The sequence below is a fragment of the Myodes glareolus genome, chromosome 10 (genome assembly GCF_982192425.1).
Source record: "Myodes glareolus chromosome 10, mMyoGla1.1, whole genome shotgun sequence".
NCBI classification, from domain to species: Eukaryota; Metazoa; Chordata; class Mammalia; order Rodentia; family Cricetidae; genus Myodes; species Myodes glareolus.
In genome coordinates this window covers 24,868,456-24,895,967 of record NC_142035.1, presented here as the reverse complement: position 1 = coordinate 24,895,967, position 27,512 = coordinate 24,868,456, and the positions used below count along the sequence as shown (strand labels likewise).

At 44.4% G+C, this 27,512-nt stretch overlaps 1 protein-coding gene across 1 annotated transcript; it reads left to right on the top strand.

The window, feature by feature from the left end:
- Positions 1 to 1,617: 1,617 nt before the first annotated feature.
- Positions 1,618 to 13,452, top strand: LOC125398718 (vomeromodulin-like). Its single transcript, XM_087911415.1, has 14 exons — positions 1,618 to 1,882; positions 3,820 to 4,309; positions 4,617 to 4,718; positions 5,166 to 5,321; positions 6,101 to 6,185; positions 6,895 to 6,952; positions 7,675 to 7,745; positions 8,878 to 9,024; positions 10,017 to 10,139; positions 10,305 to 10,372; positions 10,638 to 10,668; positions 11,736 to 11,796; positions 12,484 to 12,563; positions 13,292 to 13,452. The coding sequence occupies exons 1-14, from the start codon at positions 1,618 to 1,620 to the stop codon at positions 13,313 to 13,315; spliced, it is 1,761 nt and encodes a 586-aa protein (XP_087767541.1). The 3' UTR covers positions 13,316 to 13,452.
- The last annotated feature ends 14,060 nt before the right edge of the window (positions 13,453 to 27,512 follow it).

Sequence of the window (27,512 nt, the reverse complement as noted above, 5' to 3'; positions counted from 1 at the left end):
AACCTAAACCATCACAACCACTGTCTAAGGTTGACCAGTTTCTGAGACTAAGGCCCCCACAGCTCTGGAAAGACATAGTTACTGAGACTATTAGAGTTTGAAAAGAGAGCGGCAAGTTTGGAAGGATGAAAGGAGAGAGATTATAGGTGATATTTTAAATCAACATCAAGTAATTACCAGAGTGGTACCAGTCGTGGGTGGAGGAGGCACTTGCTGGGCAGGTGGACCGCAGGAGCCTCGACTGTGTCAGGCAGCAGCAGCGTTTCTGTAAAGCAGGGGCATTAGTTGAGGTCTGATGAATGATCTTTGTTATCATGAACACATAGGCAGGGTCTCCTCTGTCATATACCAAATTGCAATTACTTCTCTTGGGGTCATGATTTGACAGAAGTGACCCCATGATGATTCTGACAACTTTTCCAAAGGTCAAAGAGAAGACCCACACCCACAATTTTGCAATCCCTGGCAGGTGAAGGAGGGCAAAAGAGAAAAATTGCTGTGGCAACTCCTGTCTTAGGGGGAAATGACATGACACATGCCTCAGTCCTGTTTCAACGCTAGAGAGGGACAAGGAAACCACTCATCTGGCAGAGGGACCTGTCACCAAGCCTGATGAGCTTGGTCTGATCCCTGCAGCCCACGGAAGGAAAGAACCAGAGCCATCAGTTGTCCTGGGACTTACACACACGTGACTTACAACAAACATCACAGCTAACAGAAAGCAATGAATAAATGTAATTCAAAGATATAAAGACAGGCCAGGCATGGAGGGACAGAGGCAACAGTTCTCGGTGATGTCACAGCCAGGCAGAACCAGAAAGCAAGCTTCAGGAAAGCTGGGACTGGAGACTAAGACCCTGTCTCAAAATGAATAATCAGCTGAATAAGGTAAATGTCAGAGACAAAACATGTGGAGAATGAGCATAAGAGAGGAATCAAAAAGGGAGATGGGAAATAATCTCCAGGAGCCTCTAGCACAGCTCAGATCCACCATGAATGAGGAACACCATCTAAGACAAGGGAAACCATGGTAAGGATGGGGCCTAATGTCCAGCTTTGCTGGCACAGTTCCTTAAGATGTCTCAGGTAAAGTCCAATACTAGCTACTCATTAAGAAGACACTTGGGGAAGAAACCTGAGATTGGAGCTAAGGTCTTGACATGTTCACAGACAGGGACTGGATCATGACCAGGGGGCTAGGACACAGATAAGTGCTAGAGCAATTGTATAACATGGGCAAGTCCTGTGTACAACCTCAGCACTGAGAAACAAAAGAGGGGAGAAATTCATATTGGGGATAATACAAAGGATATGTGACTACACAATATAGCAGGATGATATATATGGATCCAAGAAGTCAGAGCTCAGGGTAGGGCTCAGACAACATTGACATGATGTCGCCATTCATGACAGTACAGTTACCCATAGAGGAAGGAGTTGCTTCCACAGGATGCTAACATATTCCCATGAATAGAGGATAACTGAGGTGTCGATAATGTGAAAAACACACTCTAACAAAGACAAGGAATCCCCTATACAAAGTTGCATTACAACTCAAAGGGCCATTGTGACTGACATATGTGACCCATTTCTCTTCTGCAGGATTCAGTCACAACGATGTGGGTTCTCTGGGCCTTGGCCATCATGTTGAGCATCCACTCAGGAACACTTGACCTGGTGGAAACACCCCCAGGGGTAATCAATCTCCCTGTCTTGGTGACCAATGTGACCACCCTCCCGCTTAACCTGCCAACACCACCACGCCTCAGAAATCCCCCCAACAAGCAAGGCTCAGCTCCCAAAAATCAACCAGCTCTCTCCAAAGGTGGCAAGTGTGCACCTGCAGCCAGATACTTCCTCTCCGGTGGCAAACTCCAGGACTGTAAGTAAGACTCACTTCAGCTGTCATCTTGGCTCCTGTCCACACCTCCCATAGCCTGATCATTTCTGAGGTCAGAGCAGGGTCGGTCAACCTTCTGAACAAGTGGTTTTCAAACACAAGAATCCTCGGACATCTTCTTGGTGCCTAGAGAGAGAAGGGAATGTGGTCCATACCTAGAAATTCTGGAAGAGCAAGGGGCGGAATCCAGCTCATCCAAAAGCTCTGGGAGATGGTGGAGCTTCATGTAAGATTTCAGTACTAGTTTAGAACAGGTCAGCCCTATACTGGACAAAAACAATGTCTGACCCTAAAGGCTGTCTCTCTATTTGCCTTCCACTGAATTCTTACCACCTAGAGACTCTGTTACATCACAGATTTTCTCCTTGCTGGGTCCTAAGCTCGTCTAGACTCCCACAGTTAATTAATCCTCAGCCTGTTTCCAGAAAAAGGAAACAGAAAATTAAGAAGCTGCCGGGAAGCCCTTTACCACACACACTCTCATGAAACTTCCACTCCATTCTCTCTCTGAGATACACACTGGTCCATGAGATGAGGTATTCAAAGGCTGAGAATATAGGAAACTGGGTAGCTAAAAGCATGGCAAAGAAGTGATTCAGTTTGAACAATACGAAATGGATAGATTTGAAAGCTAAAGTAGGACACGAAACACCTGTAGATCTTGGAAGTTCCCTGCAGCAATGGTCTAGCAAAGGCCTGCATCAGAGCATGACAGGATGGAGATGAAGGCCATTAGTCACTGAACTGTCACAGTGGCCAACAACCACCCCCATAAGTCCAATGTCCTAGACACAGAACTCAACAAAGAAGGACCAAAAAGGCTGTAAGAGATGCTTCAGGGGACTGCTTCAACTGCAATTCTGCTGAGTCAGATGCCCTTTGGTTCAATCAGTCTCAGCTCTGAAGTTAGCAAGGCTGAACACATTCAACACTTCACCGACATTTTTTTTCCATGCACTTTCTACTAGAGCTAGCAAGACAGACATGTGGAAATAGCAACCTAGCGATTGGACTACTTTCCAAGTCACAGAATGACACTCAATCTGCTCTCTACTACCCAGAATTCCATGTCTCCCTTCCTATTTATACCAGATGGAGAGAAACATATGATAGGCCCCTGACTATCAGTGCCCAAGCCTCAGGCAAATGCAAAGGTTGTCCAACATAGCACATCCCAGAAACAATACTCTGCAAAGACTACTAAGGTGATGAGGTGAACCAAACACTGGAGGCGAATGGGGCAAAATGGCCTAGAAAGAAAGGGTAACTGTGCTTGTCCCTTAACTACACACCTACTTCTGAAGTTCTTGGACTATACACAAGATATCAGCGACCATAACCTTTATCCCTCATCTGGAAGCCATGTAACACATCCAAAGCAAGCCTCAAAAAACACAGAGAATGGGGATCAGGGGACCATAAAAATCTAAAGATTGTGGCTGATATTGAGGAATAGACACAAGGGAGAAAAAAAAATAAAGTTGGCCCGATGGCTCAGGGCTTAACAGGACTAGTCCAGATAGCACCGTGTGTGGGTGTGGGTGTGTATGTGTCTGTGTCTCTGTGTATGTATGTGTGTCTGTGTGCTTGTGATATTTTTTAAATAAAAAAAAGAAGTAAACAAGGCAAATTACAAGAAAAATAACATACATATATGGGGTTCCCTAAGTATCTCTGTAGCACACAATCTGATCACATTTAGCTCCATGAGGACTAACAGGAGCTATGGACAACAGGGAAGGGGAACCTTTCTGACAGACAAATATTCTTAACTTAGGCAGGGGAAGCACTCAAATGGGAAGGCAGAATACAGAGTTCCTATGTGCCCCATATTTCAATATGCCATCTTCCAAAAGGAGGCTGCTAGGGATGATCTGAACAGAAAACCCACAGCAGGACTATCTCTTGATCTTTTTCAGATCTCATGGACGCTCTGCCACCACAGATCGAGGAAATAGTCAAGTGTGATGACGTTAACATAGCAGGTGTGCTTGGGACACTGATAGCCACCGTGGACAATGCTGACCTGCTCTCGCTCTTAGATCCCACCTCCCTCCTACAAGGGGCAGGCGGTCTCGGCCTAGATGGTATCCTAGGCAAAGCAGGGAATGAGGATCCCTCAAAGCCCTCTTCAGGGTCCAAGGCCACTGGAGGTCTCAGCCAGCTCCTCCCAGGGGGCAGTGGTGGCCTGGGCAGCTTACTAAGCCTCGGTGGAGACAAGGGCCCTGGGAAAGGACTTCTGAATGGAGACGTGCTCTCCGATATCAAGAAGCCTTTGGATGACATGATTGGAAACGTAGACAACCTGAAAGACTCTGTAGAGGCCAAGGTGAATGAAATACTCCCAGAAAGCGTCAAAGACCCACTTTCAGATCTGCTCAAGGTCAAGGTCCAAGACCTTCTGCTCGAGTAAGTGCTTCCTTCACAGTTCTCTGGGTTTCTGGACAAACAGCTGCTCACTGGGAACGCTGACACTCACCCTACAGCAACCGCGGGGAAAGCCGCCCTTTCATAGAGAGACATACTTATTCCCGCTGGAATAGCTGCAAGATGTGACCAGGATGTCTTGACCTTAAACCACTGGGTGGGAAGGGGAGCTCGGCAGCCAGAGGACTGGCAGAGCTCAGCTGGTGCGGAACTGGCGGCCGCACGGAATTTCTCATGAGGGCCAGGCTGTTTCCAGGCAGAGAACTGAGTCTGTGTTGTTGTTCTGCAGCTTAAAGGTTGATGAAGTCACCGTGGACAGCATAGACATAACCATGGCAGCGGATGAGATCCAAGTCCACTCGGCAGTCACTGCCAACATAGGTGGAAAAGGGTGAGCCTGTTCCCAAAATGATTGCCGGGTCACCAAGGATTAGAATATGAGGTCCCTATCCTAGCCAGATGACAGGGACACATAGACAGAAAAAGCTGGATCAGTCCAGACCTTCCTATGTTAAGAAGCCCAAGCTGTCTCCTGCTGGGCTTTTCTTATGCATTTCCACACAACTAGAAGACATAAGTACGAGACTCGTAGGTTCTGCCACCCACAACAGGTGACCTCCTCAAGGCTACAAAGGCAATTATTAGTCAAATGTTAACTAACTACCGAAAATGGCCCCCTCTTCATTCTGTGCCATGGGACTGAGGACCTAGGAGCACGTGGACTGGAACACAGTCCTCCCATCTAGACGACAACCTTCCCCAAAGCGTGAGGCTGATTCCCAAATGCCCGTCCCTCTGCTGGAGCCTCACCTCTCAGGCAGTATGTCATTCTCCACAGCGCACTTGGATCTGTCATCAGCTTACTGAAGTTTCAGTCTGCAATGGATGTGACAATGAAAGCTGTTATTTCCTCCAACAACACCCAGTGCATCAACCTTGACATCCAGGACACCCATTTCCAGGTCAACGAAGTGAACATTCAGTTAATAGAGACGTACGTAAAACCCGCTTTCTTTCTACTCGATCAATGCAGAAGGGTACCAGAGGGGACCAGCTGCTGTCTCAGAGGAGACTGGTCCACCATAGTACACTAGACAGTCAGGAAATGCCAGGAGAGCTGACGACCAGCGTTCCTCTGTAGCTAAGAACAGCCTTCTCACATCTACCTTATGTCTTTCCTGCTGGCTCTATTTAAGTGACTCATCCTATATTTTTCCTAAACAGTACACGGACCTGAGTCAAAGTGGAAAAAAGAACCTCGAGGCCACACAGTAAAAATCTCTCTACCACTTCTGGGGGCCAGCTGCCTATGGCTCCTCTCCTGGAACAGATAGAGGGTCAGGCCCTTCTCACTAGGCTCACACTAGAAGAATAGAAATGCTTCTCACCTGCCCATACCCAGCGTTGACATTCCTTCCTTCCCTCTGCTATGACCTAGGCAGGAGTCATTATAGTTTCTCTAACTAGAACACAGAAAGCTGTGAACTCAGATCTACAGCTATACCAAGACAACAGAAAGGTCTGTGGACAAATGTGCTCCAGTGTCTGAAGGGTGATTCTATCCAAGGGGACCTCTGGGCCAGGTGTCCTGTGACTTGCCCAGGTATCTTTGCATTCTCCTTAAACACTAAAGACCAAGACGAGAGCTCAGGACTCACACGCTCATTTAGAAGCCAGACATCATCTGATGCCTTCATCAGTGAGTCGGTTTGTCTAAGACACGGACAAGCCCAGAAACATGAAGATCACTGATCTCAGCGTTATATCTTTCAGAGTCACAGGAACTGTGCCTCTCCCCCTGCCTCTGCCCTTGAATGACATCGTCCCTGTACTGCTGACAGTAGAAATGAATGAGAATGTAAGTCCAGGGAAGGGGTGGGGCTCCTGCACAGACCTGATCCCTGGGAAGTAGGAGAGAAACTTGCAGCTTTATAAATGCCCAGCTGCTAGGACAGATTGAGGAACAGTGCCAGGGACCTCTGGAGCACAAGAGCCACCATGGACAAGCAGCTCCTCTGGACCATAAACCAGTAGCATAATTAATAAAAACCCAGAGATAGATATTGGGGTTCAACATGAACACTAGAAAAAGCAAAGCAGCTAGTAACTGGCTCTTACCTCTACATCAGCCTGCAATGGAGATCCTGCCTCCAGGAATCTCAGAATGAGGCTGATCTGAGAGCTGTCTCCTCCTGTTTCATATTACTCTCTAGTGCTGGCATTAAAGGTGTGCACACTACTGCCTGGTTTTTATGGCAATTAGTGTGACTACTGGGAATAAAGGTGTGTGTCACCACTGCCTGGTCTTTAAGGCTGACCAGGGAAGCAGTTTCACACTCTGATCTCCAGACAAGCTTTACTTATTAACACAAATAAAATATCACTACATTACCAAGCAGCAGAACTAAAGGACACAAGATCTGAGAATAGCGGATAACTTCTGTCCAACAGAGGTCAGGGAAAGGACACGGGAAAGTGGGAAGCCAAGGGGAGATGCAGAGAAGGTAGGATGATAAGACAGGCGACTGGTGCTCCCTCAGCTAAGCTAACCTGTGCTGACTTCACAGCTGGAGAATTCCAACTCCTGTGCCATCGTTCTCACGAACTTTAATGAGTGCAAGAACAGTGAGTACTTCCTTGGTGGCATATCGCCAGTACACTGAGGTGCCCAAGGAACCTTGGGGGATGTCACAGGGTGGCATACTACAGAGGATGGGCTCCAGGGTAACAGACTGCAAAACTACAAGGACTCACACAACATCCTCAGCACACTTAGGAAGGAGAATGGCCCAGCAGACCTTTCTCTGAAGGCACTTGACTTCTGACACATGGAAGAGAAAGGACACAGTGCCTCTGGGGCATCTTCACAGAGTTCCCAACACAAACCGTTTTCAAAGGAGTACTGCAAAGAGTCTGAATCGGGAGCAGTCCCAGGTCCTCATCTATGGGGTCCTGAGATCAGGAAATCACACAATATCCCTATAAACATGCCAACAGCCAAGGTGAGAGGACATGTTTGGTTGAGCCACACAGAGAGATGAAGTAGGAAAATTAGCTTATTTCTCAAGGCGCAGGGTAAACAAACTACATGGTCTAGATAGCCAGTATTTCCTTCTCCAAGAACATTTTGACACATCAGGTTAAAAAAAATCTGAATCCATGTGGGTAAACCACAAGCTCATAGCATCCTTTGGGATGTAGAAGGCATCCAAGAGAGCACCTTGTGCATGGAAGGCAGACAGAATCAAATGTCCATCTATGAGGGAGACCAGAGCTGCATTTGAGGCACAACAGCTGTCAACGGCCGTTTGAACTCTCTCCATTCCTCCCTCTCCTCTCCTCCGCAGCTACCGGCTTATTCAAGTACCAGACTCAAAGTGCCAGGTTGTCTCCCAAAGGACTTTCCATCCTCTACTGTGTAAGTATTTGCTGTCATTGCAATAACTGGATGAAGGCTGAAAGTCTACCTGAGCCCACAAAAGAGATCAAAAAGTCAGGACATTAAAATAGTGACCGGCTCTTTTCTCACCCCCATGCTTTCCTGGGATCGGTCTCCAGAGTACTCATCAGGGCATGGGCAGGCTAGCGTTCTTCCCAGTTCAAACACACAGCACAGGGCCTGTGAGAACCCCAACAGAGAAAACCAAAACATCGCCCAGCTCAGGTCTCCACTCTCAGGGGATTATACACAACAAAACAAAAAGGGCCAGCTCCTTCCAAACACCTCCTACCCAACCAGGAAGGCAAAAACAGAGCATGGCAAGTGGTAAAGAAAGGAGACAGAGTTGGCTCAGCTTCTCTTTTGCAAATCCATAAACAAAACTGCTCTCAGATGCTGAAACACAAAACCATGCACATTCAGGAGGACGTTCATCAATGACCTACAACACACACAAAGGACATAGCCAACCTGAGGGTCAGATTCTTCTATACAGGTCACATGTGGAAACAGAGCCATGATTTATGAATATAACTAATATAAACAGATAGTATGAATCACTCTAAAGTCAAAACAAAAAAACTAACGAACATATGCACAGGACAATGATGTTAGGCAAAATCCTCTCTTCTCTATCTTCATCTCTGAATGGTCCAATATCCCTTCCAGAAAGAGATAATATAACTCAGAAATATGAGGGGAGAATGCATTTATAAAAAGGGAATGAAACAGACAGACAGAGAAAATACTCAAGAATGGACTTAATCTAAGGACTTATTCTGCCACATTATGATTTATGATACATGGGAGGGAGGGAAGAAAGGAAGGAGAGAGACATGGAGGGAGACTAGCCCTCAGGTCTGTAGACTGTGACAAGGACAGGAAGTAACTAGTAAACACACACGTCATCGTGAAGTCTATCATGAAAGGGTGACTTGCCCTCAGGTGAGGATTCATGGCCTCTCAGGAAAGCCCAACCTCCCTGAGCCCTGCTCCCCGGCCACTGGAGCAAAGGCCTCTGCACCCTGCCCTGTCTGAGCCAAGTCACAGTTTCCCTCTCCTTCTAGTCTCCTGAACTCACACAGCCAGTTCTCTAATTTCCTCTCCGTAGGTTGCAGCCAACATTGGCAAAAGAACAGTGCCCGTGCCTGGAAGTCGACTACCTCCAGATCCCAGAAACGCCACCATTTCTGTAACTATGTCCACCTCAATGCTGAAGACACTTCTAGTTTATGTGGCCAAGCAGAGCTCGGTCAAGGTGAGTGTCCTTTATCACCCCAGGTCTGCGCCACTCTGGACATGAGCTGAGGCTGTCACTTCTGAGGGAGAAAGTAGACATGTAAATGAGATCTGAAGGGTTTGGGGGAAGTGGGGGTTTGAAAACAGTTTCTTTGTGTAGCCCTGGCTATACTGGAACTCGCTCTGTAGACCAGGCTGGACTCAAACTAACAGAAATCCATCTATCTCTGCCTCCAAAGTGCTAGGATTAAAGGCATTTTCCATCACTGACTGGCATAGATCTGGAAGCTCTTGTAGAAATGGGTAAGACCAATGCCACAGGACACACATCATCCTTAGTGTACTAAAAGGGCCGTTGATGTTATCAGTAAGGTATCAGGATCAGGCAAGGGGGTATGGGATAACAATGTAAGTATTTCATCCACATGCCTACACAAAAAGTCACATGTCCTTAAATGATCAATGACAAGTAATTATCATAATACAACTCAATGTAAACACTCTTCTTCATTTTTCTGATACCCTAAGACTCAGAGACAGACCAAGTCACAGTAGCAGCAAGGGCACCAGGCTGACCTACACAGGGGTACTTTAATATGACCCCCACCCCTTTAAGATGAAAGGAAGTCACCGCAGTAAGAGGAGCTCATAGCTGTATAAACTATGGTCAGGTGAAACCACATACAGGAATCTTCACCACACAGTCCATAAGCCTTCAGCAGAGAGCTTCCAGGACACAAGGGTAGAGAAGAGCACTGCTACTTTGAAAGACTTGATAGAAAGCAACATTTCACAAGGGTTCCGCCTCAACATCCATCCACTGAAGTAAACAGAGGCAAGGGGTGGGATGTCCCTGTCATTCCTTTTCTCAGTTGCACCAGCATCCAGCCGGGTGACCAGGTCTAGAGGACCAAACTCAGTATCTCAGCCAAGACTGAAGAGCACATGCTGGCTCATGATACAGCACCTCCATCCTCTTCCCCAAACTAACTGAAGTCTTCTTCTCAACAGACGAATGACCTGGAAGCCAACATCACCAAAATAGCCTATACCTTCCAGAAAGACAAACTCCTCAGAGTCTTTTATGAGGTTAAAATAACAAAGGATGGCGAGGACTTTGCCACTGGGAAAACGGTGAGTGCTGAGAAATGAGGGTTCGTGAGTCGGAAGAAGGACAAGGACTTGGACATGGAGGGAACGCTCCCCAGAACCCTGAGGCCCATTTTGCCTTGGTGTCTCCACAGAGGAGGGAAAGGCCATGCACCCATGTCTCACTCATGCTCCCTTGTGTCATTTCAGCAATTAATCGTCAGCCATAACAGCAAGATTTCAAAAACCAAACTGGTACCAGACATCAAACTCACAAGGTACTACAAGGTGCAACTGCACAGACCTCAGAGAATTAAAGACCCTGGGAAACACAGAGATATGATGGGCTCTGGGCAGATATTTAAATCATTACAGGGACTCAGGAATTGTGGCTTCTGTGTTCTTTGTCACATGTCTGTTCTGCTCAGTAGCTCTTGCCTACAGATGACTCAATCCAAACCAACAGAGACAAGACTTGAACTCTAAACATGAGTAGTACTGTTCCCATGAACCTAACATTTCTCTGTTCTTTGTGACTGACAGGTCTGATCACAGAGTGGAGCCCCCTGAGGCTGTAAGTTGATGTGTTCTTTTATACTGACCCATGAGAGCTGGGAAATCATGTCAACGCCAGACACTCAGTGACTCGGGAGTAAGGGAAAGAGAGGCCCATGGGGATTAGAGCGCAAACTTACTGTGGAACAGAAACACAGGCGCCTAACTGGCTCTCTGGAGAACTCTTAAACCACAGCTGCCCATGCTCACACTGACATCTTTGTGGGGGCTGCAAGGAGCATGTGTGTGTGTGTGTGTGTGTGTGTGTGTGTGTGTGTGTGTGTGTATGTATGTATGTATGTATACACATACAAAGGAAACAGAAGATACTGAAAGTCCGGTGCCACATGCTAGATAGAGGCTCACAGTGGGTGCCCAGAGATGGAACTGGAAAATGTGTCCTTTTAGCACCTCAAGATTTGGGGAGTCAGTGAAGCAGGAGACTCAGGGAACACTCCAAGGCTAGCAATCCCTATATCTCTACCTAGCAGGGAAGCGACAGGATATTCCTGGCTGTGGAATCAGTGAAAAACACTGAGTAGGATTGTCCCCCAACCACAAAGACACACTCAAATACAGTCATTAATACTAAGAGATGCTCCATGGCTGTTAGAGGGCAGAGTTTAAGGGGTGTTCTCTGAGTGCACACAGTGGGGTACTGTTACAGTACACCCCAACCCAGTTCTGCAGAAGCCTGACTTCCCACAAAGAAGGGTGAGCAGGAGAAGGAAGCAGAGGTGCAGAACAACACCATATGATCTCAAAGGACGGTCACGAGAGCGAGAAGGGAGCACCATGACAGGGAGGGACCTAGAGCTATACATCCTTGAACCACCTCACAACAGACATAGTGGCCAACAACTGCCAGGCCTCCCACCTTTGACCTCCCAGTTGTCCCTGAAGTTCCAAAGCCACCTGCTGTAACAGTAGCAAGGTGGCAGTGCACAGGACAATACCTCTGCTCATGGAACACAAGGGCAACAGAGAAATCCCACAGGAACCTGCAGCCTGACCTAAGGTCCTAGGCCCTGAGGACAAGCAGAGGCCTGCAAGGCTCTACTGAAAATGTCCTCCCATGTCTTGCAGAAGGAAGAAGTGGAAGGCATTTTGTCTGAAGTTATGAAGAAGTCCTGGTCTGCCTTCAATGGTACGTGGAGTTTTAACTCTGACTGCTGGCATAGATGACACATGTATGACACTAAAGCACCAAGCACAGGGCCATCCTGTCATCTGCTGGGTTACACATCACCTTTTCTGTCATAAATGACAGCAGCTAATGCTATAAAGGGAAAAGAGATCAAATTGCCTCCTCTGCAGCTCCCAGGAAGTCTTGTCCACAGGTGCTTTGGGACCAAGACCACCAGGGCATACAAATGAACAGTGGACCTGGGTCACCCACCACTATAGACATTATGGTTCTGACTCTTGAAGGTAATATCATAACCTTTTTAGACAACAATGATGGTGGTGCCATGTGCCAGGTATGCACATTCCTGGTTAGCTCTACTCTGGTTGTAAACAGTATACTGGTCGTCAAATGTACATACAACCTACAGCCAGGTCCTGCAGTGAGGTACTACATCGCTTCTCATCAGTGTTAGATCACCAGGTCCCCACCTGCTTTGGGGGCCTTTCTTCCCCTACACCATACCTTGCCTCCATCCTACAGGCTGGGGTGTACATATTCATGACACCACCATGCTGAATGTGTGTAGCAGTGTCTTTTCTAGCGCCACAAACATGTCAGAGATCCCACGTGTGACCGTGGCCAAAGAGCCATCCAGGTTACTGTTTCCCTTAACTCTTGTCACAAGATGATATTTCCTTATTTCAGAACTGTATAAACAAATGAATGTTCCAGAAGGAGTGTCTTCATTTGCCTTATCGAATGCCGATGTCAAACCACTGAAATCGGTAAGGAACTGAAATACAATTCTTTTCCTTGCTTCTCTGCTTTGCTTTACTTGATTTTGCCTCTAATACAGGACCTTACCTAGTCTCTTCCTCTGCCTGTGAAATTTGATCCAGAAAACATCAGCTTCTCTCATATGACTCAAACTTTAAGCTGTACCTGACCCCATCTCTCCCTGTATCTGGGCCCAAAGCAATTCCTAGAGGGTCCAAACGGCAGAAAGTCAGCATCTTCTCAGGGTGGTGCTTCATGCTCTCGGTTTTTCGTACTGACTCTATCAGGGGTCAGAGAACCTTACACAAGTCAGCCTTGATCAGGGAAACAGATCAGATGGATGACATCTGAGCCACAACTACAGGGACAAGAAACACAGCCCACCCCAGGTTATATGAGAACAGGGAAAATCTAGTTACTGACAGCCAGCATTGTGCCAGGGTCAGCAGGTGCTTCACTCAGAAACCTGTGACCCCAGAGTCAGTACCTTACACCTGCTGTCTCTGGGTGGACCCTGAAAGCATCTGTATGGATTTCCTCCTGCCACCTCCCTTCCAGAGACTTCACCTCCAGTTCCTTCTCTCCTAGTCTGAACTCTCTGGGGTGCTCACTCCAGGTGTTTGATCCCATCCCTGAGGCAGTGCTATGTGATCTGGTGGGGTATGGGTTAGCACTGACCATGCTGCAGTCAACTTCTGGGGTTAAAGGCAGCGACTGTTGTCTTTCTCTCCCCTAGAGTGACCTTCAGGCAGCAAACTGAAGCCAGCACTGCTGAGGCCAGGCAAAGTACTGAATGACAGCGAACCCCTCTGTGAATTTTTCCATGCAACTCTGAAGCCCCATCCTTATGATTAAGGACAGTAGCAGTAGTCCCTCGGCCTGCTCAGGATCCTCTGCCCTGACTGACAAGGGAAAGAACATTTCAAGGACCTGGGTGCTTTGTAATCAGCTCCTTAATAAACAGTCTCTTCATGCAAAAATAAAAGACGACTCATGTCTCAACTCTGGTACATGTTCATGAGCACGCAAAGAGCTTCTTACTTGGGGCTGAATAATAATATGAGACAACGAAATCCACTGTTCTCCAGCACTCTGGGGACAATCGTGACAATGATCAAACCTTCTCCCCTCACTTTCCTGTTTTACTTTAGATCTGGTGCGCATCACAAAGCTCAGATGGGAAAGCCTTGCTCCCACCTACTGCTATTGGGAAGTGGTACCTTTGGCTGCAATTGGTATCTTCCTTCTCCCAGTCAGCATAAATACTTCCCCGTATTCATGGGAAAGACTACCGACCATCCAGCATCCCACTGGTGTCCTTGGAGGTGGAGGAAACCCAGCCACTATCTTCAAGCTATATCTGACCCCTTTGCCAACCAGCATCTCTGGCTATTATCCACGAGTGAGTCCTCGTTTCTCGAGCATGGTTTCTCACATCTCAGTCCTCTTTGATATCAGACAACCCATACGTCTCTTAGGCCCACATGTCCCTAGGGCTCAGAGCCCTGGTGCCTGACCTGTATTCGCTGAATAATTGAGCAGCTTGTGCCTTCTCAATTGATTCTCACTTAACTGGAACACTAGAAATTCCAAGTCGTGGAATCTTATTTCTCTCCTCACTCATGGTTAAGGCACCTACCAAAATAAGCTCAACATCTCCTGGATATCGTTTAGAAAACCTCAAACCTCTACGTTTAATGCCTGATTTAAAGGCTTCTAAATTCATCTGCTTTGTATGCAGACATGGCCCAAATACTTCTTAGATAGCCAGTCAAAATGGCAACCTAATGGCAGTTTGAACCCAATATTTTACGGGCTCATTCCAACTTCTGCCCGTAGACGGGTAGATGGAAGGATGTGACTAATGTACAAGCCTTCTTCTACCTCAGCTCCAAACCCTCTCTCCGTGCTTCCTGTTCACCCACTCACTTCTTCCTAGCTATGCAATCTGAACCAAAAGAATCCTCCACTAATCTGAACCCTGCTAACGAACCCCACTATTCTCTCCTCAACATGCATCTGCTCCCTCAGCTCCTCTCGTGTCTTCCTCCTCTCCAGCAACAGGCCGTTCTAGCCATCTGACTCTCGTGCCCACTTTCACCCCTCCAGTTACTCATCCTCATGCCGCCATGGGACCCCATCTATCCCTCTCCACCCATTTCAAGCCAGCTACCATTCTCCCTTTGGTCCCCTTCTCATTAAGTAAACTCTCTCAGATAGAGAAAAATCTGGGATCCTATGCATCTAATCTTACATCTTTCATTAAAGAATTTCAATATATAACTCAATTGAATAACCTCACATCCCATTTTATATATATATATATATATATATATATATATATATATATATATATATATATCCTACTTCCTATTGAATGCAGGCAAGTTTGGGTACAGGCCAGAGAATGTGCAGACGAGACTCATCAAACTAACATAGGCAGTCCCCAACTGTGGCCCTCGATAGGTCTATAATAGCCCAGGGGGCACTCTAGCTAGAGATCAGTTTACAACCTGCCTCCTGGCAGGTCTCCATAAGGCTCTACTCAAACCAGTTAACTATGAAAAACTCCAAGAAATCATCCGGGAAAGACAGGAAAATCTGTCTCAGTTCTTAGAACACCTCACGGAGTCCATCGTACAGTATACAAATCTAGACCCTGAAAACCCAGAAGGCAGAAAACTCCTAATGACCTATTTCTTCTCTCAGAGCTTCCCTGACATGAGGCCCAAGTTTAAGCATCTGGAGAGAAGATCCCTACCCCCACAGGCAGAAGTCTTAGTGCCAGCTTTCAAGGTGTATCATGGGAGAGATAAGAAAGCCCATAAACAAAATTACCAAATGCTGGCCAAGGCCATCTGACTGACCTCGGCGACTGCCAGGCTCCCTTGCCCCATGGGGCTCAAGTATCACTGGGTCCCTGCTTCAAAGATGGTCAGGAGAGTCACTGGGACTGAGCTTGCCCTAATCCCTGCAGGTCACCCAGACCAAAGTGCTACCAAGAGGAGCACTGGTCTGTTGACTGTCCCTGTGCACCTTGTGACATTGGGACATCAAACACAGACCACCCTCAAGCCTACCTTTTAAGCCTAGCCGTGGACGACTGAGGCGACCTGGGCTCTCTTAACCCAACCACTCTCATCTCTGACAGGGAGCCGCGGGTAATCAGCATGGTATCAGGGTGGTCCACCTCCTTTCTCTTGGACACTGGGGTCACTTACTCAGTCCTGAGGGAATTTTAAGGACCTACCTCTCCCCATGCCCCTATTGTCGGGGTATGGGGACAGCATTACCCACCTCATCAGACTCCACCACTCAATTGCATTTTCAGGGGCTTTCTCCTCACTCATTCATTTTTGGTTGTGCCCTTACTGGGAAGGGATCTTTTAGTAAAGGAAGCTTCTATTTCTTTTGCTCCCCACATCTGCCTGATTCCAGACTCATCAGCAGCCCCTCTCTGGTTCCAACATGTCATTTTCTCTACCAGCCTCCCATGTGGACCCCCAAGTCTGGGATATTCAAAACCCCTCTGTTGCTAGACACCATTTCCCCATTGTCATCCAATTACAGAACCCTGCCCGGTTCATTACCCAAGCCCAGTGCCCACTCTCACTCCACAGCCTTAAGGGAACTTAAACCTATCATCTCTGACCTTCTAAGAAAAAAAACTACTTTGTCCTACCCTTCTTTTTTAACACCCCTATACATTCAGTTAAGAAACCTAAGGGTACCTACCACCTGGTTCAAGAGTTCCAGCTCATTAACTCTGCAGTGGTCCCCCTCCATCCTGTGGTGCCTAATCCCTACACCCTTGTTTCCACTATCCCTTCAGGGACCTCCCATCTCTCAGTTCTGAATCTCAAAGACACTTTCTTCTCTATACCTCTCACACTTAGTCCCAAAATATCTTTGCTTTCACCTGGACACTCACCCCTCCACACAGATCACGGGGACTGTGTTGTAATCTGCTGGCCTGGTCTGTCACCTGGGTATCCTGTCCCTTTAAGAGACAAGCTCCACCCACTCTCAACTCCCCCCCCCACTTCTGCTAAGGCCTCCTCTCTAGTCTGCTTGCTCATAGCCCACTAAATAAACTTCTATACCCGGTCTATCTGTCTGTCTCCTGTGGGGCCTCAGGCTACCCACCAGGGGACCCACCAAGGTGACCCACCACTGTCCCTCGTGGGACCAGTCTCAGGTCACCAGCCTTGATGAATGATAACACTTGATGCTGTGAACTCGGCAGGCTATCCCTTTCAGCTGAGGACTGCTAGGGATTCTGTAATCTTCTAACTCTTCTTCTATGTGGTCGCTTTTCCAACTTAAAATCACTGGAACATCAAACGGCAGGTTCTTTCCACACATCTGGCTATGTCTCCATGAGTGTGCAATCGCTCAGCAGAGATTACCCCACATTAAAAAAGGTCCAGTACTGTCCAACCACTAACCCATTGGGCTTAAAGCTCCTCACTTGAGCCTCTGACTCCACGTGACAACGTAGAGGCTTGGTTTGTGCCCACTCATTTTCATGGCCCCTGGACTTTGAGTGACAACCCAAAGTCAGCTTGAGCTACAGTTCATTCTCTTTCTTAGTAATGTCTTTCTATGGTTTGGGTATCAGGGTAATTGTAGCCTCATAAAAAGAGTTTGGCAATGTTCCTTCTGTTTCTATTGTATGAAATAATTTGAGAAGTATTGGTATTAGTTCTTTTGAAAATCTTGTAGAATTCTGAGCTGAAACCATCTGGCCCTGGGCTTTTTTCAGCTGGGAGACTTCTGATGACTGTTTCTATTTATCCTGTTGCTGGGTATTCCTTCCCCAATATTAGAACCTACTTCTGTGGGCTTCCAATATGGATTGCAGATCAGCAGCTATTCAGGAATCCTCCAGGCCTTCAATGTCAGATTAGGACTCCTGTGATACCCAGCTTCAAAGACTGAGTCACTATAGGATAATTGAACTCTCAAGTTCATTCTGGACTCCCTCTCTGGAACAGTAAGCCAAAATAAACTCTTCTATAAAAGCTGCTTTTGGTCATGGGGTTTTTAATCACAGCAACAGAAAATAACTTATACAGACGTTGGCAACAGGAAGTGGGGTACCACTGTGAAGACATAGCCATGTTTTTATAGCAGGGGTCACCAACTATACGTTTGGGGTCACCAACCAGCTCTCAAATCAAGATACAGAGACTTCATATTAGTTATGAATACTTGGCCTTATTGTAACTGTTATTTTAATCTGTTTCTTTTTATCTAGTTTTTGCCTTCAGGCTTTTACCTTTCTTTTCTTCTATATATTTTACTTTCAGTGCTTCTTGTGTTGGCTGCCTGGCAGCTGCCTGGCTTGTTTCTCTCTTTCTCCTCCTTCTCTTCTCCTTCGAGTTTAGATTTCTTCTCCTATTTATTCTCTCTGCTCACCAGCCCTGCCTATCCCTCTCCTGATTGGCTATTGGCTGTTCAGCTTTTTATTAGACCAATCAGGTGCCTTAGGCAGGCAAAGTGAAACAGATACAACACATCTTTACATAATTAAACAAATGCAGCACAAATAAATGCAAGACGTTTTTACATCATTAACAAAGGCAGCAGAAACAAGTGTAATGCGCCTTCACATAGTTAAAGTAATATTCCACAGCATAAACGTCTTTGTCTAGTTAAAATAATATTCTACAACAATGTTTTTTGGAGGAATGTGGATGAATTTGGAACTTTGGACTAGAAAAGCAGTTAAATGCTGTAAGCAGAGTTCTGATAGAAACTTGAAAGACAGTAGTGTTGAGAGTAATGCAGACTGCTGGGCGGTGATGATACAAACTTTTAATTCCAGCACTTGGGAGACAGAGGCAAGCAGATCTCTATGAGTTCAAGGCCAGCCTGGTCTACAGAGTGAGTTCTAGGACAGCTAAGGCTGTTACACAGAGAAACCATGTCTTGAAAGAGAGAGAGAGAGAAATGCAGACTATAGAAGTCAGCTCATAAGGTTTCAGAAAGTTGAAAATACTGAATAGCTACTGGGCTAGAGTTCATTTGTGTGATATTTTGGAAAAATCTGACTATTTTTTGCTCTTATCTTTGATAAGTATTGGATCCCCAGTTATTGGGTATCCTCAACTGTTGCAGTAAGCCAAATCAAACCAAATTTATAAGTCCAGGTTTAACAAATAGAACAAAGCAACCCCCACATGACTTTAGGAAAGGCAGGAGAGAAAATCACATGTCAAGCCTGGCCATCAAGTCTTAAAGACCCTGTAGGCATGATCTTGAGCAGTACTGGGGGAGGAACTGACCCGAGGCAGACTTTCTCAGGGGCATGGTCTGGAGAGAGAGAGAGGAGGCCAAGGAGGCCAAGGCAGGGCTTCCACCCAAACAATTTACATGAGGCTAAATTGAAAAGTAATGAGCTAATTTCTTTGGCAGAGTAAATTTCATGCTATATAACACTAGTCTGTGATAAATTTTATGCCTGCCTACAATAAAAAAGAGCAGTGGGGCAGAAATAAATACAACATGTAGTTTAGAAAGAAATAAAATGCACTAGGAAGCTTAATGCTCCTGCCAAGGGTTAGGCTGAAAAGGACTAATTGTTGAAGAGATTAGTACCATTGAGAGGAAAGCCTCTTGCTCTACATTGGAGTAGGAAGGGGATCCACCCACGTGGCAAGACACCATCCCTGTAAGGCTTAGAGTATAAGCTTCTTCTGTGAAAGAGAGCTAAGAGGGTCTTCTGCTCCAAGAGAGAAACTGTTTGCAAAAGCTGCTGCTATGTAAGGCAGGCAAGGTCCATGCCAAGGTGCCTGGTTGCCCCGCCTATACTTCCTGCCTGGCTATTGGCCAATCAGCATTTTGTTAAAATAATTCAAGTGACAGGATAAGAGACCATTTTTAAAAATTAAAAGTAAAAATACAAGAAATAGAATTTAAAATAAAACCATGTAAAGATGGAAAACATACAGAGACTCTGGATACTGTATGCTATTGTATTCTCTTTGAATTGCTTGAATGCTGAGGAAGGAGCAACAGCTGCTAAAAGACATTTGATTATAAATGTTGCTGGACTAATTTAACATACATATTTTGAAAATGCTTTGACTTCAAAATTTAAGTCAAAAGATAATGTTACTTTGGAGAAAAGGTTTTGTTTTTGTTTCCACAGGAAATGAGAGGCTATGGATTCATTCTGGGCTAAGAAAATCAGGTTTGATCAAGGAAGATCCCCTGAGAATCATCCAATTCAATCCATAGGAGCGGATGGCACAGATGATCCAACATTTTAGAGGACCTCTGTTGGAGTTTCCTCTGAGTTCTACATTCAGAACAATTTCAAGATTGCTAGATGAGATGATCAAGCCTCACAGAATTTTGCAGTCAATACTTGATCATAATTCTGAATTTTCTTTAGGTCCCTGTAAGATTATCAGTGCCCCTAATCATCAGAAAGTAGCCTGGAAAACTATGCCCACATTCCCAAAAAATGGATTATGGATGTTTGCCTTTGTTTAGAGTGTTGGTTACAAGATGCTATGGATAATGGTCTGGACAAAAAGATAAACAAAGGATATTAGATTCAGAGTTCTTGTTTTAAAAAAAAAGAGAAGTGCTGTGGGGCAATGGTCTTTTATCCTGTCACTTGTACTATTTTAATAAAATGCTGATTGGCCAGTAGCCAGGCAGGAAGTATAGGTGGGGCAAACAGGCAGGAAGTAGAAGCAGGGCAGCAAGAACAGGAAAATTCTGGGAAGAGGAAAGATTCAGTCTGAAGTCATAACCCAGACACAGAAGCCAGACACAGAACAAGCAAGATAAGAATGCCTCACTGATAAAGGTACAAAGCCACATGGCTGACACAGACAAGAATTATGGGCTAATCTAAGATGTAAGAAAGAGTTCATAATAAGCCTAAGCTAATAGGCCAATCAGTTTAAAATTAATGTAGACCTCTTGTGTGTTTCTTTGGAACCGAACAACTGTAGGACCAGGGGTGACAGAAACCTCTGTCAACAATTATGGTAGGGAGCATGGTAGCATGCAGGCAGATGTGGTGCTGGAGGAATAATTAAGGGTTCTACATCTTTCAGGCAACAGAAAGTTGACTCTCTGTCACACTGAGCAAGGCTGGAGCAAAAGAGACCCATCCCCACAGTGACACACTTCCTCCAACAAGACCACACCTATTCCAACAAGGCCCGACCTCCTCATAGTATCCTATGAGATTATGGGAGCCAACTATATTCTAACTACCACCAAGGCCATTGTGAGAGTCTGTGAAAGGGAAGCCTGACTTGCAGTGGAGATACCAAGATGCTGGAGATTCCAGAGGCATGAGACATCTGACAATAACAGAGAGTGGAACTAACCTGAGAGAGCCATCTTTATTACTGGCAGGAAAGCAGGAGGAATAGGCACTATAAGCCCTTTGAAATGTCCCAGACACTGGACATGGAGCTACAGGATTTGGTAATGGCCCTGCTGGGTTTTAGTCTTACTTTAATCTAATATTTTCACATTGTGTCCCATTCCTCACCTTTGAAATGGAAATGCATGTTCTGGGCCATTAAATGTTGAAAGTATGTAAGATTTTTTATTATTGTTGTTATTATTATTATTACTATTTTATAAAAGGTCACAGTTAAGAGATTGCCTTGAATTCAAGAGAGATTTTTTCATTTTGGATTTTTGAATAGTATTGAAACTATTAAAGGAAGGGTTGGGATAAATGCTTTTTGCATCATGAGATTATCACTGACCCATGGGAGCAAAGAAGTGGAATGTGTGACCTAAACGACAAATAGGCTTATGTATTTTAACACTTGACCCAAGTTGGTACTATTTGATGAGGCCAAGACATAAAGCCTGGGTCACACTTTGAGAGTTTATAGCTTCTTCCACTTCCAGTTCACACTCTTGGCTTTCCAAGTGTTTTAGGACTCTAGCAGTCACTCTATCTGTAGGGTAAAAGAGTCAACCAAAAAACCCACCCTGGCCCTGACACCAGAGCTAGTGGGGGAAAAAACTGGCCCTAAAACCAGAATTAGTGAAAAAAACCTAACCTGGCCCACCAGCATTTCCCTGATGGCTAAGGATGTTGAACATTTTCTTAAGTGTCTTTAGGTCATTTGAGATTCTTCTATTGAGAATTCTCTATTTAGTTCTGTACCCCATTTTTAATTGGTTTATTTAGAATTTTGATATTTTTTGAGTTCTTTATAAATTTTGGAGATCAGTCCTTTGTCTGATGTGGGATTGGTAAAGATCTTTCCCATTCAGTAGGCTGCCATTTTGTCTTATTGACTGTGTTCTTCGCTTTACAGAAGCTTCTCAGTTTCAGGAGGCCCCTTTTATTAGTTGTTTTTCTCAGTGTCTGTGGTACTGGGGTTATATTTAGGAAGTGGTCTCCCATGCTGTAGTAGGAAGCTGCTTGTTTGTTCCCAGCTGCTCAGCCCGAAATAACCACACAGAAACTGTATTAATTAAAGCACTGTTTGACCCATTAGCTCTAGCTTCTTATTGGCTAACATTTACATCTAAATTTAACCCATTTCTATCAATCTGTGTATTGCCACATGGTTGTGGCTTACCGGCAAGGTTCCAGCATGTTTGTTCCCAGTGGCGGCTACATGGCATCTCCCTGACTCTGCCTTCTTTCCTCCCAGCATTCAGTTTAGTTTTCCCTGCATAACTCTATTCTGCCCTGCCAGGCCCAAGACAGATTCTTTATTAACCAATGGTAGTTACAGCGTACAGAGGGGAATCCCACATCACTGTGCCAATGTGTTCAAGAGTACTTCCCATTTTGTCTTCTATGAGGTTTAGTGTGGTTGGTTTTATGTTGAGGTCTTCGATTCATTTGGACTTGAGTTTTGTGCATGGCAACAGATATGAATCTATTTTCATTATATCCAGTTATGCCAGCACCATTTGTTGAACATGCTTTCTTTTTTCCATTTTATATTTTTAAGCTTCTTTGTCAAAAATCAGGTGTTCATAGGTGTGTGGATTGATATCCGGGTCTTCAATTAGGTTCCACTGGTCCTCCTATCTGTTTTTATGCCAGTACCAGGCTGTTTTCATTATTGCAGCTCTGTAGTAGAATTTGAAGTCAGGGGTTCTTTTATTGTACAGGATTGTTTTGGCTATCCCGGGTTTTTTGTTTTTCCATATGAAGTTGAGTATTTTTTTTTTTTGAGATCTGTGAAGAATTTTGCTGGCATTTTGATGATCATTTCATTGAATATGTAGATTGCTTTTGGTAAGATTGTCATTTTTACTACGTTAATTATACCTACCCAAGAACATGAGAGATCTTTCCATTTTCTGGTGCCTTCTCCAATTTCTTTCTTCAAAGATTTAAAGTTCTTGTCATACAAGTCTTCCACATGTTTGGTTAGAGTTACACCAAGATATTTTACCATGCATCCCTCTTAGGGCCCTCCTTGTTACCTAGTTTCTCTAGAGCTGTGAATTGTGATCTTGTTATCCTTTACTTTACATTGAGTACTCACTTAGGAGTGAGTACATACCATGTTTGTCTTTCTGGGTCTGGTTACCTCACTCAGGATGATTTCTTTCCAGTTCCATCAATCTGTCTGCAAATTTCAAGATGTCACTTTTTTTAACCACTGAGTAATACTCTATTGTATAACTATACCACATTTTCTTTATCCATTCTTCAGTTGAAAGGCATCTAAGTTGTTTCCAGGTTCTGGCTATTAAGAATACTGCTGCTATGAACATTGTTGAGCACGGGTCCTTGTGGTATGATTGAGTATTTTTTGGGTATATGCCCAGAGGGGTATCACTGGGTCTTGAGATAGATTGATTCCCTATTTTCTGAGAAACTACCATACTGATTTTCAAAATGGCTGTACTAGCTTGCATTCCCACCAGCAATGCAGAAATATTCCCTTTTCTCCACAACCTCTCCAGCACAAGTTGTCATCCGTGTTTTTGATCTTAGCCATACTGACAGGTGTAAGATGATATCTCAGAGTAATTTTGATTTGCATTTCCCTGATGGCTAAGGATGTTGAGCAATTTCTTAAATGTCTTCCAGCCATTTGAGATTCTTCCATTGAGAATTCTGTTTAGTTGTGCACCCCATTTTAATTGGATTATTTGGTATTTTGATGTCTAGTTTCTTGAGTTCTTTATATATTTTGGAGATCGGCCCTCTGTCAAGTGAGGTTGCTGAAGATCTTTTCCCATTCTGTAGGCTACCATTTTGTCTTATTGATAGTGTCCTTTGCCTTACAGAGAAGCTTTTCCGTTTCAAAGGTCCCATTTATTTTCGATTTCAGTGTCTGTGTTATTGGTGTTATTATTCAGGAAATGCTCTCCTGTGCCAATGTATTCAAGGCTATTTCCCCCTTTCTCTCCTGTCAGGTTCAATGTAACTGGATTTATGTTGAGGTCTTTGATCCACTTGGACTTGATTTTGTGCAAGGTGATAGATATGGATCTATTTGCATTCTTCTGCATGCAGACATACAGTTATGCCAGCACCATTTGTTGTAGATTCTTTTTCTCCATTGTACAATTTTGGCTTCTTTGTCAAAAATCAAGTGTTTAGAGGTGTATGGATTTATATTAGGGCCTTCAACTTGATTCCATTGATCCACATGTTTGTTTTTATGTCAATACCAAGCTGGTTTTATTAATATAGCTCTATAGCAGAGCTTGAAGTCAGGAATGGTAATGCCTCCAGAAGTTCCTTTATTGGACAAGATTATTATGACTATCCTGGGGTGTTTTGTTTTGTTTTTCCATATGAAGTTGAGTATTGTTCTTTTGAGGTCTGTGAAGAGTTGTGTTGGGATCTTGATGGGGATTGCATTGAATCTGTAGATTGCTTTTAGTAAGATCGCCATTTTTACTATGTTAATCCTGTCTATCCAAGAGCATGGGAGACCTTTCCATTTTCCAATATCTTCTTCCATTTCTTTCTTCAAAGACTTAAAGGTCTTGTCGTACGTGTCTTTTACTTGTTTTTTTTAAGATTTATTTATTATGTGTACAGCATTCCTTCCATGTGTGCCCACATGCCAGAAGGGGGCGCCAGGTCTCATTATAGATGGCTGTGAGCCACCATGTGGTTGCTGTGAATTGAACTCAGGACCTCTGGAAGAGCAGTCAGTACTCTTAACCACTGAGCCATCTCTCCAGCCCCCTGTCTTTTACTTGTTTAAGTTGCCCTGAGATTTTATAGTACTTGTAGCAATTGTAAAGGGTGTTGTTTCTCTGATTTCTTTCTCAGCCCATTAATCATTTATGTATCAGAAGGGCAGTTGATTTTCTTTTTTTGAGTTAATCTTGTATCCTGCTATATTACTGAAGGTGCTTATCAGCTGTAGGAGTTCCCTTATGTAACTTGGGGTCACTTATGTAAACTATCATATCATCTGCAAATAGCAAAGTTTGACTTCTTCCTTTTCAATTTGTATCCCCTTGATCTCCTTTTGTTGTCTTATTGCTCTAGCTAGAACTTCAAGTACTGTATTGAATAGATATGGAGAGAGCAGACAGCCTTGTCTTGTTCCTGATTTTAGTGGAATCGCTTTGAGTTTCTCTCCATTTAATTTGATGTTGTCATCCTACTTTCTTTCAGAACTCAGGACCACCAGCCCAGATATGGCCCCACCCACAATGGGCTGGGCTGTACCCCATCAATTACTAATTAAGAAAACACCCTGCAGACTTGCCTACAGCTGGATCTTATGGACGCTGTTTCTTAATTAAGGTTCCCTCCTTCCAAACTTTAGCTTGCATCAAGTTAACACGAAACTATCCATCACACTTATTAAGTTGGAGGCAACAAGATGGCTCAGCAAGTTAAGTCACTTGTCACTAAGCCTGACAGCTGAGTTCTATCCCTATGACCTACCTACACCGTGGAAGGAGAAAACCAACTCCTGCAAGTTGTTTTCTGATCTCCTCATGCACATACACACATGACTAACTCTCTGAAACTGTAAGCAAGCCTCCAACTAAATGCTTTCTCTTATTACAGCTAGCTGCCTTATTCACACACACACACACACACACACACACACACACACACACACACACGCACACGCACACACAAATAGATAAGTAAGCAAATGCAAAAAAAAATTAAGGTCTAAAGAGAATGTGTGGTAGCTTGAATAGGAATGGCCCCCATAAGTTCATACATTTGAATGCTCAGTCACCAGGGAGTGGCACTATTTGAAAGGATTAGAAAGATTAAAAGGTGTGGACTTGTTGGAGGAAGAGTTTTCATGCTAAGGTTAGCTTGAGGTTTCATGCTAAGCCCAGAGTGTGTGTGTCTGTCTCTCTCTCTGCACCTTATAGATCAGAACATAGTTCTCTGCCACCACTCCAGAATCTGCCTGAATACTGTCATACTTCCTGTCATGGTAATGGACTAACTCTCTGAAACTGTAAGCAAGCCTCCAACTAAATGCTTTCTCTTATTACAGCTAGCTGCCTTATTCATGGTGTCTCTTCACAGCAATACAACAGTAACTAAGACAGAGTGCATACTGTTCTTGCAGAGGACCTAAGTTCAGTTTCAAGCACCCACATCGGGCAGCTCACAACAACCTGTAACTTCACCTTTGGGATCCAAAGGCCTCTTCTAGACTCCACAGAAACCTGTACACATGTGTATATACACAAACATAGACACACACATGCACATAAAAATCTTTTTTATGCAATAGATAGCAATGTTATATACTAAATTAATTTAAATTATGAAATGAAATACAGAAGTAAAAATTTCCTTAGATTTAAACATACATATAGCAAAAGCCTTAAAGAAAAAGCAGTAATAGAGCAAATCTCCCAAATAGCTATTTACTGAAACTGAGCTGTGGACCCAAAATACCTTCCACTTACACAGCAGTAAATTCCTAAGGGGCAGGGAATCATCTTTTAAATTACAGGGGCTTAAAAGATAGAAAAGAATGCCATCATATCCACACTTAGGCAGAAAAGAATACTGTCATATCCACATTATTTAAACAATGGATGAAACACAATTTTGGGATACTAAGCAACCAACACTCCTATGTAAAGCTGTCAATAGTTTCCTGAGTTGGAGATATCCTTGGATCATCTTTGAGTTATTCAGATTTGTCTGTAAAAGAATCATTTAAAGGTTCACATTTGTGCTATAAATTTAAGTTGAAGAAGTCTGTTGTTGTATCCTTGTAAAACTGCACCCATTATTTCTTTGGCAGAAAAGAAAGTGTCTCTTTGATAGCTGGGGTATAAATCAAGGACAAGAATGATGGAAGGTAGAGAGAGCTGGTCCAGCACAACTGACCAAGAGTACATACCGCTTCTGATCGGACATCCCTTGCAGAGTACGATTTCATCTGCGTCTTCTTGTCATTTTCCTTCTGGTAACTACTGTAATGCTTGGATAATTTACTTTTAAAGAACTGGGAAAAGATGTTTTCTTCAAGATAATATAAACATGAAAGGGCTGGAGAGATGGCTCAGTGGTTAAGAGCACTGACTGCTTTTTCAGAGGACCTGTGTTCAATTCCCAGCATATACATGGCAGCTCACAACTGTCTGTAATGTGAGATCTGACACCTTCACACAGACATGCATTCAGGAAACACCAATGCACATATAAAGTTAAAAAGTAAATTAAAAAGTTGGACACTGAAAAATAGAACCAAGTATCCAGGACTGAACCACACTGAAGAAGGCTCTCATAGGTTGTCATGCTAATCAGCAGGGTGTCTGAAGAGGATCACAGCCAGACACAATTAACAGCTAAGCATGCCCAAATACGCAGTCTGTTTCAGAAGCAAATCTTTCAAGGACTATTTCCACTTGGTAAGAGCTTACAATGGAACAGTGGGTATAGCTCAGTTGGTGGGGAGTACTTGCTAGCATGAAGCTCTAGATTTGATTCCCAGATATTCACACCTGGTGTGGTGGCACGTGCCTTTAATTCTAGC